Raw genomic sequence first — 14,308 nt, forward strand, 5'->3', positions numbered from 1 at the left:
TTGTAAGATCCTGAGTGGCGCAGCGGTCTAAGGCACTGCATCTCAGTGCTAGTGGTGTCACTACAGATCCTGGTTTGAATCCCTGCTGTGTCACAACTGGCCATATTTGGGAGTTCCATAAGGCGGCGCACAACCCAGCGTTGTCCAGTTCAGGGGTCGGGGTAGGCGGTCATTGTAAATAAGAATTTGTTCTTAACTAACTTGCCTAGTTAAATAAAGGTCAAATAAAAATAAATAAAGCATTCAGTACAAAGCCCCTGATACTTGTTGAAACGTTCCCTGGCTTTCCCCCCTGCAACAGGAAACCCCAAACCCAAAGCTCCTATTTCAATGAACAGCTTTTAGTTACGGAAATAAATATTTAATAATGAACATCTCTACAAACGTACATTTAAAACACAATTCACAAAAAATAGGGCACAACATATTCACAACATACAAAGGAGTATGAACAGTCATAAACATAACAAATACATTCTATATAGGCTTTGATTTAAAAACAACAGCTTCTTTAATCACGTACCAAACCGGCTATAATATCCCACAGCAATAAAGAAAATGGTGTGGGACAAAAATACTCCATGCACATTGCACACATGCAAACACTTCTAGTAAGTGTCCACATTAAAGCTGGAATCCTTAATGGTGAAATTGCCACATCCGTTTGCGATATTACAACAACCAAATAAGTTAATGCAAACAACAAACACTGTTTTTTTTACCGCCGTGGACATGATTGCACCCGCGAAAGAACACCAGCATATGTACTGCATTTTTTTGTTACTACGACACTCCCCAGCTCTTCTTCGTCAACAAAACAAAAACAATAACAACGGCTGTGGGGGCGGACAGTGGCACTGTTTCCCCTATGTACAAAAAAAGCTATGAGGCAAATACAGTTTGGCTTGCTTCTCTATATTACATTACCACAATACCGACTTCACCTATTGTTGGGAAACCACCTTCCCATACTGATATAACAAAGTTAATTGAAACTGTACATTTCAAATGCATTGTAATTAACTCATTAAACATTTCAACTTTTTATCACAGCCAATTACAAATGGTATAATTTTGTTTAAAAACATGTAACATATTGCATTCATCCAATAGTTGTGACACTTAGACATCAATGGGTTCAATGAAAGCTGCCAAGAAGTGAAAAAAGGAGCAAATGATAGTTAGTTGCAGACAGTTAGATTATTAAACATTTGACTGACTTCTAGCTTAGGTTTAATAAAAATGAAAAACATCCAGAAGACCACATCTCCTTAAAGGTACTTCTCTTTTCCTCTTCCAGTAACATCCAAAGGTCATACGGCCTTGTCCTCTGCCCTTCAACGGAGACCTGACAGAGGACGAACCTCTCGTCTGTTCCCTCTCCACTCCAGGTAGGTCTGTCCCTTGGTATGCCTCTGCACACAGTGTAAAAGTCATTTTGCCGGAGGAACCACAAAACACTCACCGATGTGATACTCATACAGTACATGGTCATTTTGGTAGCACAAGTGGGGGCCACAATCTGGCTCTGGACCGCAGGTTTTAGACTCCTCTAGTCTATGCAGACCCGGGCTTACACTTTGCCAGCTCATAGAAGCCCTTCCTCCTGGCTCTCCTCAGGTAGTCCAGGATTAGGCCCGTGGTGGTCACCATGATACCCACACAGACAGCAGGAATGACTACGTGGTTCCAGTCTGGTGAAGTACTGGAGTGCTTCTCTGGAGGCCAAGGGAAGAGGGGAAGAACAGGGAGACAGTGAGGACGAGACAGATTGGCTAACATTTTTGATTTTATGTTTCAACAGCATTCGAGTCCTCTCAAATGACACCAGTGTTTGTTATTGGTGGATGGAATGTCCTTGGATTTTGCAAGCTTCACTGTTCTCAAACTACTGTACACTGTTGTCAGGTCTATCTCCGAGTTCACTGTTCCCAATTTCTCAGTTCAACATGGGGTTCAAAGTGGTTTCAAGTAACTGGTTTTATTGTGAATTATATTTCATATAATAATTATATTTGTGGTGAAGGGAAATAAAGAGCTCTCTTCCTGTTTCTTCTAGCATGCCAAGCTAAAGAGCGAACACTGAACCACATCACTCACCTATGACGTTGATGCTGAAGATCTCGGTCTCATAACCCAGGTCATTGGTGACATTCACCTGGTATAGGCCTGTATCATTGGGCGTAAGGTTAACCAGCAGGAAGTTCCCATCCGGGGAGTAGAGCTCTGTGCCATTATCCAGTTTCCTTAAAACCACAGCAGGTGGGGGGAAACTGACAGAGTGACAGCAGATGGTGACATTTTGGCCTTCCTGCACCTCAGCAGATGGATATATCAGGACTGTTGTGTTCCTAGGAGGTGCTGGACACAAGGAAAATAGAACACACATCAATGCTGAGGGAAGACACTTGAGACTGCCTTGAGACAACAAAGGAATTTTTAAAAATGAATATAGTACAGTTATAGTCTGAAATACTGTACGACATTTAGTCTATTGGCAGTTTACAATGCAACACAATATTTATATAAAAGTATGTTGACACCCCACTGTCATAGGATGCCACATTTCCAACAAGCCAGTTCGTCAAATTTCTGCCCTGCTAGAGCTGTCCCGGTCATCTGGTAAGTGCTGTTATTGTGAAGTGGAAATGTCTAGGGGCAACAAAGGCTCAGCCACAAAGTGGTAGGCCACATAAGCTCACAGAACAGGACCGCAGAGTGCTGCGATAAAAATTGTCTGTCCTCGGTTGCAACACTCACTACCAAGTTCTAAACTGCCTCTGGATGCCATGTCTGCACAAGAACTGTTCGTCAGGAGCTTCATTAAATAGGTTTCCATGGCCGAGCAGCTACACACAAGCCTAAAATCACCATGCACAATGCCAAGCATCGGCTGGAGTGGTGTAAATCTTGCCGCCGTTGGACTCTGGAGCAGTGGAAACGTGTTCTCTGGCGTGATGAATCACCATCTGGCAGTGCGACGGACAAATTTGGTTTTGGCGGATACAAGGAGAACGCTACCTGCCCCAATACATAGTGCTAACTATAAAGTTTGGTGGAGGAGGAATAATGGTCTGCGGCTGCTTTTCATGGTTCGGGCTAGGCCCCTTAGTTCCAGTTAAGGGAAATCTTAACGCAACAGCATACAATTATATTCAAAACGATTCTGTGCCTCCAACTTTGTGGCAACGGATTGGGGAAGGCGCTTTCCTGTTTCAGCATGACAATGTCCCCGTTCACAAAGGCGAGGCGAGAACAATACAGAAAGGGTTTGTCAAGATCAGTGTGGAAGAACTTGACTGGCCCGCACAGAGCCCTGACCTCAACCCCATCGAACACCTTTGGGATGAATTGTAACGCCGACTGCAAGCCAGGCCTAATCCCCCAACATCACTGCCCGACCTCACTAATGCTCTTGTGGCTGAATGGAAGCAAGTCCCCAGAGCTATGTTCCAACATCTAGTGGAAAGCCTTCCCTGAAGAGTGAAGGCTGTTATTGCAGCAAAAGGGGGACCAACTCCATATTGATGCCCATGATTTTAGAAATGAGATTTTCGTACAATTACTGTCTGTTACATTGTTGATTACTGAGCAAAATGTGTGAAACTACTGACAACAGTGTGTGAAATATCAATGAGGCATGTTCTATAGAACCCATTATCTAGAATGACTTTATGTCATTTCATGTTGTTGAGTTCCTGTGCAGTGTTAAGTGTGGTATAAGTGTGATATTCTATTTTGGTACAGTGTGACAACAGCTCAGCCAATGACGAACTTATAGAGCATGTTCTTAGATACTGACAGCTCCCCAGAGGTGGAAAAAGTACTCAATTGTCATACATGAGTAAAAGTAAAGATACCTTAAAAGAAAATGACTCAAGTAAAAGTCACCCAGTAAAATACTACTTGAGTAAAAGTTTAAAAGTATCTGGTTTTAAATATACTTAAGTATCAAAAGTAAAGGTATAAATAATTTCAAATTTCTTATATTAAGAAAAACAAAATGTTCTGTCTTATTTTTTGTTAACGGATAGCCAGGCACACATTCCAACACTCAGACATAATTTACAAACAAAGCATTTGTGTTTAGTGAGTCCACCAGATCAGAGGCAGTAGGGATGACCAGGGATATTCTCTTGATAAGTGTGTGAATTGGACAATCAAAATGTAAAAAGTACATTATTTTCTTTAGGAATGTAGAGAAGTAAAAGTTGGCAAAAATATAAGTAGTAAAGTACAGATACCAAAAAAAGTGCTTAAATACTTTACACCACTGCAGCTGCCACGTGATGATAGAACGGCCACTCCAACAAATGAGAGCAAATAACAGACCATAAACAAGAAGCAAAAACAAGAGATCTGTGGGTGTAGAGAACAGTAACTTCATTGAAGAAGCAAAAAAAAGCTAATCAGGGTTAGGGAAAGTTTACTGTTGTTGCCAGTATGAATCTGTGGGAGCGGAATAAAGACTTGATGTGGTGTGTTCTTGCCAGAAGCCTGGCACCCACCTTTGACTGTAATGTATGTGCTAGCTCGCTGGCTGCCGTGCTCATTGAAGGCCTCGCACCGGTAGAGAGCAGAGTCTGCTAACAGGGCAGAGGAGAGGGTGAAGGAGGTGGAGGAGCCATTGCTGGACTGGAGTTCCATATCCTGGTCCTCAGAGAGTCTCCTCAGCACCATACGTCCCACCGGAACTCCGTCTGACAGGCAGGACACCGCCACGCTCTCCCCTTCCTTCACCTCATTGGCTGGGCTCACTGTGATGGTGGTTTCCCTGGGGGCATCTGCACAGCAAACATCAGACTCAGTTTAGGTTTATAAACACAGACATAGGTTATAAACCCTCACTACACAACTGCCATTCACACCTCAAGGACTGAAGTTCGGCATAAAGGATTCCCTAAGTTGCAGGCACCAAGGGGGTGGACAACCCACCATAAACACATGTGATTCAAGCAATTAATTGTTCATGGTCCTCCATTCAGAACACAATGTGTGGAATCCGGTGTGTTATAATGATGGGGCGGAACAAAATCCTGTACCACCTTGTGGCTCTCTAGGACCATCCCAATCCTTATCTACCCCACGGCCATAAAAAAAGTTTATGTTTTTTTTCAGATTTCAATGATCTGTAAAACCACTTACAGTGGAGCTCCAGTACAGTCACTGCCTGCCTCTCTCTCCCACTCTGAGGGACTTCATCCATCTGAAGACTGACTCTGCAGGTGATCTGTCTGCCCTGGTCCTCCGGTCCAATCGAGAAAGAAAGCATTGACGTCACATTCTGGAGTTCACTGGAATACTGTCCCATCTCGGAGGCTAGCTCGATTTCCCCATCAAGCCACTGGATCTGCAGGAGACTGGCTGGGTAGACGTTGGCTACCGAACAAAAAAAGATGCCAACACCGTGTTCCAGAAAGGGGCCAGTGTTCTCGATGATAGGGTCCGAGGGGAAAGCTGGGGGAGGAGAGAGAAATGGGTAGTATATTAAATATTAATATGTGACTAAAAGAAGCTGAGACCAGATAGAGATGTGAGCGAGTTAGTCAGGCATGTTGAATAGTAGACTCTTCACTTCAAAGGTTCAAAGATGGGGTGTTTCAAATCCTAATGTTGGGACCTGACAAATTCCCATAAGATACCGTTTTTTTAAATGACTTCCAGTAAGGGAGGCATTAATACACACAACTTGTGAAACATCCCTCTGGATATAATCGTGGGTCAAAGACCTGGAATACAGCAACCCTTACCCCCTTCAACACAATGACATTCACATCTAGGAAATATGAAATGTCTTCACTTCAGTGACCCTGTGAGTGTATTTATTATTCTTCACTTCTTGGGATCCCTCTCCCACATTGAACCAGACTACTGATCCCAGTGCAATCCGACAAAAGCAAACTGGACCTCTGCCCATGTTATGTGGGAGAGCAGCATGAGGGATCATTCAAGCTTTAAGTCCTACGTTTGGTTTCATAAGAGGAGGAGTATTCTTCTAACCTCCTGCAAAGCGTCACTGTACTCTTTCCAAGTCAGTGAAGTGAACCTAAACATTACCCAAAACTGAGCAAAACAGTTACTGTATCAACATAAACCTGTAGAATTTAATGAGGCCATGGTACCACTGAACAAGTGTAAGGCAAAAAAACATCCAACCCCAACTAACTTTGTTTTCAACTGGACATTTCCAAATAACCTTGAATTCATTGTATCAATCTGGCATTGAACTTTTATAAAAAGATGGCTGATGCAAAGCACGTTTCAAAGCAAATACATTGACCTAAACCAAGCCATCTTCCTGATGATGTACAGTGGCAAGAAAAAGTATGTGAACCTTTTGGAATGACCTGGATTTCTGCATAAATTGGTCATCAAATTTGATCTGATCTTCATCTAAGTCAAGACAATGGACAAACATAGTGTGCTTAAACTAATAACACACAAATTATTGTATTTTTCTTGTTTATAATGAATACATCATTTAAACATTCACAGTGTAGGTTGGAAAAAGTTAGTGAACCTCTAGCCTAATGACTTCTTCAAAAGCTAATTGGGGGTCAGGAGTCAGCTAACCTGGAGTCCAATCAATGAGACGAGATTGGAAATGTTGGTTAGAGCTGCCTTGCCCTATAAAAACCACTCACAAAATTTGAGTTTGCTATTCACAAGAAGCATTGCCTGATGTGAACCATGCCTCGAACAAAAGAGATCTCAGAAGACCTAAGATTTAAGAATTGTTGACATGAATAAAGCTTGAAAGGGTTACCAAAGTATCTCTAAAAGCCTTGATATTCATGAGTCCACGGTAAGACAAATTGTCTATAAATGGAGAAAGTTCAACACTGTTGCTACTCTCCCTAGGAGTTGCCATCCTGCAAAGGTGACTGCAAGAGCACAGCGCAGAGTGCTCAATGAGGTTAAGAAGAGTCCTAGAGTGTCAGGTAAAGACTTATAGAGACCTCTAGAACATGTTAGCATCTCTGTTGATGAGTAAGATATGTAAAACACTAAACAAGAATGGTGTTCATGGAACTGGAAGAAGCCACTGCTGTTCGTCTGAAATTTGCAAAAGTGCACCTGGATGTTCCACAGCGCTACTGTCAAAATATTCTATGGACAGATGAAACTACAATTGAGTTGTTTGGAAGGAACACACAACACTATGTGTGGATAAAAAAAAAGGCACAGAACACCAACATCAAAACCTCATCCCAACTGTAAAGTATGGTGGAGCTGCTTTGCTGCCTTAGGGCCTGGACAGCTTGTTATCATCGACGGAAAAATGATTTCCCAAGTTTATCAAGACATTTTGCAAGAGAATGTTAGGCTATCTGTCTGCCAATTGAAGCTCAACAGAAGTTGGGTGATGCAACAGGACAATGACCCAAAACACAGAATGGCTTCAACATAAGAAAATACGCCTTCTGGAGTGGCCCAGTGAGAGTCCTGACCTCAACCCGATTGAGATGCTGTGGCAAGACCTCAAGAGAGCAGTTCACACCAGACATCCCAAGAATATTGCTGAACTGAAACAGTTTTGTAAAGCGGAATGGTCCAAAATTTCTCCAGACCGTTATGCAGGTCTGATCCGCAACTACAGAAAACGTTTGGTTGAGGTTATTGCTGCCAAAGGAGGGTCAACCAGTGATTAAATCCCTGGGTTCACATACTTTCCCCACCCTGCACTGTGAATGTTTACACGGTGTGTTCAATAAAGACATGAAAACATTTAATTGTTTGTGTTATTAGTTTAAGCAGTCTGTGTTTGTCTATTGTTGCGACCTAGATGAAGATCAGATCAAATTTTATGACCAATTTATGCAGAAATCCAGGTATTTCCAAAGGGTGCACATACCTTTTCTTGCCACTGTATCGTATACTCACAGAAGACCTTGACCTCAGCGTGCTTGGCCTTGATGACAGAGCCACACTTGGCCTCACAGGTGTAGGCTTGCTCGTTGATCAGCCCAAGTGGGCCCAGGTAGAGCTGGGAGAGGGAGTCCTGGGTGTGTGCACGGCTATGGACGGGCATGTCCAGCATGCTCCTCCAGTAGAAGGTTGGCTGGGGACAGCCCCAAGCCCGGCAGGAGAGCACCAGGTTGGATCCCATCTCAGCCGTCACCCCCACATCCATCGCCACCTCCAGGGGATACTCTGAGAGAATAAAACCACAGGAGAGAGGATAGATGGCTTTGCAGTTTCTATGCTCAGTTCAATTGAATAGAGAGAAATTCAGTTCAATTTGATTCTGTTCCATTTTGGAAAAATTCTGTTCAGTTAATTGAATTAAATTAAAACTACTATCCTGCAAGAAAATCTCTTAGAAAAATCAAATATCTCTACATCTTAATCTACAACAGAAAAAACAAGGCAAACATTACAGTGTATTAAGAAGAGTAAACACACATCACAAAGTAAAGTTTCATCACAAAAATAATCTGATGGGTAACACAATGAACATTTTGCCAGAGCCCTTCACTCCACATGATCATCACCAATGAAAAATGTACTTTATTTAGCAGATTCTCTTATCCAGAGCAACTTACAGAAGCAATTATGGTTACGTGCCTTGCTCAAGGGCACATCAGCAGCTCCTGTACTTATCTCATCTTACCTGGAGGTGTGAAGCCTATCCTCAGAGTGAAAATAGCAGCAATCCACATTGGAGAGTCTCTCAAATGTCTGTACGAGTGTGAACAGGTCATTTACTAATTCTGCTATCTGCTATGCCACTGTTCTATGGCTCTTCTACCCAGAGGGGAACCTACTGGCTTGGTGACGCAACACTGTTTGCTCCCCAGAGAATGTGGGTTATCAGTAAGTTTACTAAGACAAATTCCCCTTTGATGATAGAACATGCCTCTTACCTGTACATTACTAAAGTAACATTCTGTTCATTCTTATAGTTCAACTGAAGGACAACCACCCAGACATACTGGTGACCTTTTTGCAGAACAACAGGGCATACTGTATTTAGGTTACATTTTACATTTAAATATATTATACAGCTACTTTGGTAATTATATGTAATACACTGTAACAAGGCAACTATTTGGAAAAATAATTTGGCTAGTTTCCATTATTAGAATCCTGCCCTTGTTTAATGTACAAAGCTGAAATTACATAATTCGACTCTGGTAACTAAAGTAGTTATAGTAACTACTGTGCAAAAGCATAAAGTCAACTTAAAATGTAATATTACCCAAATGTTTAAAAAAATCTCACCTTCAACAGAGAGCAAGGCGCTGACCTTCTGACTGCCGTGTTCATTGAAGGCCTGGCACTGGTAGAGAGCAGAGTCTGCTAGCAGGGCAGAGGAGAGGGTGAAGGAGGTGGAGAATCCGTTGCTGGACTGGAGTTCTACATCCTGGTCCTCAGAGAGTCTCCTCAGCACCATACGTACCACCGGAGCTCCGTCCGACAGGCAGGACACCGTCACGCTCTCCCCTTCCTTCACCTCGTTGGCTGGGCTCACTGTGATGGTGGTGTGGGTTGGGGGAGCTGCCAGAAGGGAAATCATCCAGGATAGAGAACACAAGATAAAACTTTAGCTTGCTAGTTTAGACGTTGTTTTATTGAGATTTCTCCTCCAAACATACTTTTTAGACAAAGCAATAAAGATTACTCCTAGCTATTAAACTATCTAGTGACACCAAACAGTAATGATCCAAAATACAAAACTAAGGGGAAATTCAAAGTCATCCTACCTTGAACAATGACGTTCACGCTGGCTGTGATGTTTCCAATGGTGTTGCTCACCACACACTCATATTGACCAGCATCCACCAGTGTCATCTCTGTAAGGACAAGCTCCTCGCTCTGCCCCACAATAACAGCCTGTCCATCTGGACCAATGGCCTTCCACTGTGTATCTGGTCTGGGGTTCCCTTCAGCATGGCATGACAACGTGAGACTGGAGCCAACTCTCACAGCAGTCGGCTCAGATATTGATATATTCTGTGGCGCATCTGGAGAAAATAAAGAACACATTTTTGATGTGGTTGTTGTAGGTAGGTCTCAATCTAATCCTTATTCATGACTCAAATTCCATTGCATTCCATTGAGACATTGTTAATTGCTAAACTGCGCATGGTAAGTGTATCTTTTGAAAATCAAAAGATGATTTGTTGCCGTTATGAAAGTTAAGTTCCAAATGTTTCCAAACTCTATAGTAGTTCAATTGCACCAGTTGTCCTGGGTGTGTGATTTTCCTTTTGTGAGGGTGGAGACAGAACTCTCAATTTCTAACATATATAAACAGAAATTAATCACACAGCTGACCAAATTCCGCAAGATTTTACACTGGGTTAACAGAGATTACCCGTTGTCTAACATTTATACTTTAGTAACTTACAAAGCACTGTGAGAGATACGGTGGTTTCCTTGGTCTTCTCTTCATCAGGCACACCATCCTGATCGTGAGAGGCTCTGCATGTGATCATTGCCTCTTTGTCCTCTGGGGTGGGCGTGAACCTGTAGGTAGATACAACGGACTCTGCGTCTGTCTGGAGCATGCTGTCTCCTTGCAGCCACTCAAGTCGCAGGTGCTCCACGGGATAAGCATCTATCACCTCACATGTCAGAGTGTTGGACTGGCCCAAGAGAAGATGGTCGTAGCCTGATATGACAGGTGCCTCTGGAAATGCTGTAATATCAAATGTCAATCGTAGGGCAGCTACACATGTTTGAAATTGAAATTCGTAGACCTCCTTTCAACATGTGCAGTGCCTTCAGAAAGTATTCATACTCCTTTATTTATTCTACATTTTGTTGTTACAGCCTGAAATCAAAATTGATTAAATATATTTTTTTTACCACCCATCTACACACAATAACCCATAATGGCAAAGTGAAAACATGTTTTTAGATAGTTTAGCACATCTATTGAAACTAAAATGCATCTCTAATTTACCTAAGTAATACATGTTAGAATCACTGTCGCCAGTGATTATATCAGTTTTGAGTCTTTCTGGGTAAGTGTTTAAGAGCTTTGCAGACCTGAATTGTACAGTTTGTGTACATTATATAAAAAGTATTAAAACTGGTTGTTCATTGCTAGACAGCCATTTTCAATTCTTGCCGTAGACTTTCAAGCTGATTTAAGTAAAAACTGTAACTAGTCCACTTAGGAACATTCAATGACATCTTGGTAAGCAACTCCAGTGTATATTTGGCCTTGTGTTTTATGTTCTTGTCCTACTGAAAGGTGAATTTGTCTCCCAGTGTCTGTTGGAAAGCAGACTGAAACAGGTTTTCCTCTAAGATTTTGCCTGTGCTTAGCTCTATTCCATTTATTTGTATTCATAAAAACTCTGTAGTCCTTGCTGTTGGCATGACAAGCAAACCCATAACATGATGCAGCCACCACCATGCTTGAAAATGCTACTCAGTGATGTGTTGGATTTGCCCCAGACGTAATGCTTTGTATTCAAGAAGTAAAGTACATTTCTTTGCCACATATTTTACAGTTTTACTTTAGTGCCTTATTTCAAACAGGATGCATGTTTTGGAATATTTGTATTGTGTTCAGGCTTCCTTCTTTTCACTCTGTCATTTAGGTTAGTATTGTAGAGTAAATACAATGTAACTCCTCAGTTTTCTCCTATCACAGCTATTAAACTCTGTAACTGTTTTTATGGGGTATTGTGTGTCGATCAGTGACACAAAACCCACATTTAATTAATTTTAAATTCAGGCTGTAACAAAACAAAATGTGGAAAAGTCAAGGGGGTGTAAATACTTTCTGAAGTCACTGTAGAACTGATTCAATTGGACTGATTAAATTCCCTAATGAATTAAGTTACATACGGCTGACTTTATAATACGTTGTTTGATTATTAAAGTATTAATAAACAATTTATTGATCCATTCATAATTCATTTATAAGCATTTATAAGTATGATACGCATTACAATTCAATAGCATTCATAATATTTATAATAATCATTGACAAACTTATAAGCATTCATGTGCATTTTATACTGGCTAATTACAATGGTTTATGATGGCTTACTGAATCAAGTTTAATGGACTTACAGTACACTTTGACAACCACACGCTGTTGTTTGGTCAATGCTCCGCAACTGACTTTGCAGAGAAGTATGTCATCATGTACTGTCATCACAGGGTCAAAGGCCGCCACGGATTCCGATCCTGAGGTGTGTATTTTAGCAAACATGGGCTTATCCCCCAGCAAAGCCCAGGACATAGTAACCTTTTCGTTACAATCCTTCACCGAACATCGCAGCTCCTGCCTATCACCAACTCTGAAAAATGCACTCTTTGGTTTTAGCTCCACATGAAATGCAAAGGCTGAAATGTAAAATAAGAATGAATTAGAATTCCCATTCATAATCAATAACACATAACGGTAGCTATAAAGTAGTCTAAGGAACGTTGAGGTCATGACAGTCAATAAGGTTATTAGTAAATTATAATATTTAGCCTACTATGGCTGCATATGTACATATCGTCAAGTACAATACTGACATTTTCTGATTAGTTCACATCACAAGCCTACCCATAATCATATTAAAATGCATGAAACACTGTAGGTTTCCTACAGTATATAGATTGAAGACAAGTCACACTGATTGTAAAGTATAAATCTGTTGGAATGATAGAAATATAAGCTTACCTGTTACTGGTAGTATCACTATCCATAACAGAGACATTGAGCTAGACTGTAAATTTCCTTAGTCCTCCTTTGTTATGCTGTGGGTGTTGTGTCTGGTCTGCCCAGTGTCCAGATCCAGAGCCTGTGGATTTATCACTTGTAATAGGGGGGATACAAACAGGGGGGAAATATATATTTAAAACACCCCCTTAAAATACCAAGGATGAATTCCCCCACTCTTTGAGTGGCCTCTAGTCTCGGTCTCTGTCTCTCTCTCTCTCGCTCTTCTTTCTCTCTCTCTCTTTGTCTGGTTTGGTTGTGAATGACAACCCCCTCTGCTGGTTTAAATGGAACACAAGATGGTTTCCTTTAAAAAGTGATTAAATTATCTTTTAGCACAGGAGCTAGATATTTGGGATCCCTCTGAAAATCACAGACATGATATGTTAACTAACATAGACATGTTCCATATTGATGTATTTTATATGTCTGGTTGCCTGTCTGCCTGTCATGTATTTTTTTAAAATTGAATTTAACCTTTATTTAACAAGTCAGTTAAGAACAAATTCTTATTTACAATGACAGCCTCTCCTAACCCAGATGACACTGGGCCAATTGCACAATGCCCTATGGGACTCCTGATCATGGCCAGTTGTGATACAGCCAGGGATTGAACCAAGGTCTGCAGTGATGCCACTAGCACTGAGATGCAGTGCCTTAGACCACTGCACCAGTCGGGATCCTAAATGTATACAACACGTATTGAGCTAAATTAAATCAACATTAACATACATATGTGTAGGCTATCTCTATGGTTTACCACCTAAATGCAGCATTAAGTATACCCATAGCAATATAACTAGAATGTATTTCTAGGACAACACCAATGCATCTGAGGATATAGATGTCCATGTGATAAGACCAGTCTGATTTACAGACCAGTATCCTCTCATATACAGTGCATTCAGAAAGTATTCAGATCCCTTGACATTTTCCACATTTTGCTACGTTACAGAGTTATTCTAAAATTGAAACCATAGTTTTTCCCCCTCATCAATCTACACACAATATCCCATAATGACCAAGCAAAAACAGGTTTTTAGACATTTTTGTAAATCTATTAAAAATACAAATCTGAAATATCACATTTACATAAGGATTCAGAACCTTTACTCAGTACTTTGTTGAAGCACCTTTGGCAGCGATTACAGCCTTGAGTCCTCTTGGGTATGACGCTACAAGCTTGGCACACCTGTGTTTGGGGAGTTTATCCCATTCTTCTCTGCAGATCCTCTCAAGTCCTGTCAGGTTGGATGGGGAGTGTCGCTGCACAGCTATTTTAAGGTTTCTCCCGAGATGTTTGATCGGGTTCAAGTCCGGGCTCTGGCTGGGCCACTCAAGGACATTCAGAGACTTTTTCCGAAGCCATTCCTGCGTTGTCTTGGCTGTATGCTTAGGGTCATTGTCCTTTTGGAAGGTGAACCTTCACCCCAGTCTGAGGTCAAGAACACTCTGGATCAGGTTTTCATCAAGGATCTCTCTGTAGTTTGCTCCGTTCCCCTTCCCTCAATCCTGACTGGTCTCCCTGCCACTGAAAAACATCCCCACAGAATGATGCTGCCCTCACCCCCAAATTACTTCCCGCGGCTATGGTCAGGCGCCTTTTGGATCGTATGACATTGCTGTGGTATC

General features: G+C 41.6%; 1 protein-coding gene across 1 annotated transcript; it reads right to left on the bottom strand.

Annotated features, from left to right (window-relative positions):
• Nucleotides 1–339: 339 nt before the first annotated feature.
• vcam1b (vascular cell adhesion molecule 1b) lies at nt 340–12,923 on the bottom strand. The gene is made up of 10 exons (XM_021560886.2): nt 12,638–12,923; nt 12,037–12,312; nt 10,355–10,645; nt 9,708–9,968; nt 9,226–9,501; nt 7,885–8,154; nt 5,146–5,457; nt 4,509–4,784; nt 2,101–2,361; nt 340–1,718 (listed from the first exon to the last, which is right to left on the bottom strand). Exons 1-10 carry the CDS (start codon nt 12,672–12,674, stop codon nt 1,558–1,560), a joined length of 2,421 nt encoding a protein of 806 aa, XP_021416561.2. The 5' UTR covers nt 12,675–12,923; the 3' UTR covers nt 340–1,557.
• Nucleotides 12,924–14,308: the final 1,385 nt, after the last annotated feature.

This window comes from Oncorhynchus mykiss, chromosome 1 (assembly GCF_013265735.2).
Source record: "Oncorhynchus mykiss isolate Arlee chromosome 1, USDA_OmykA_1.1, whole genome shotgun sequence".
NCBI lineage: Eukaryota > Metazoa > Chordata > Actinopteri > Salmoniformes > Salmonidae > Oncorhynchus > Oncorhynchus mykiss.

Bases quoted from the DNA above. Each gene is read 5' to 3' on its own strand.
- vcam1b (XM_021560886.2), bottom strand. From the start codon at position 12,674: ATGTCTCTGTTATGGATAGTGATACTACCAGTAACAG. The intron at 10,646-12,036 runs GTAAGTCCATTA...TTGATATTACAG, and splicing joins TGTGGTTGTCAAAGTGTACT to CATTTCCAGAGGCACCTGTC. The intron at 2,362-4,508 runs GTGGGTGCCAGG...CCTTGTGTCCAG, and splicing joins CACATACATTACAGTCAAAG to CACCTCCTAGGAACACAACA.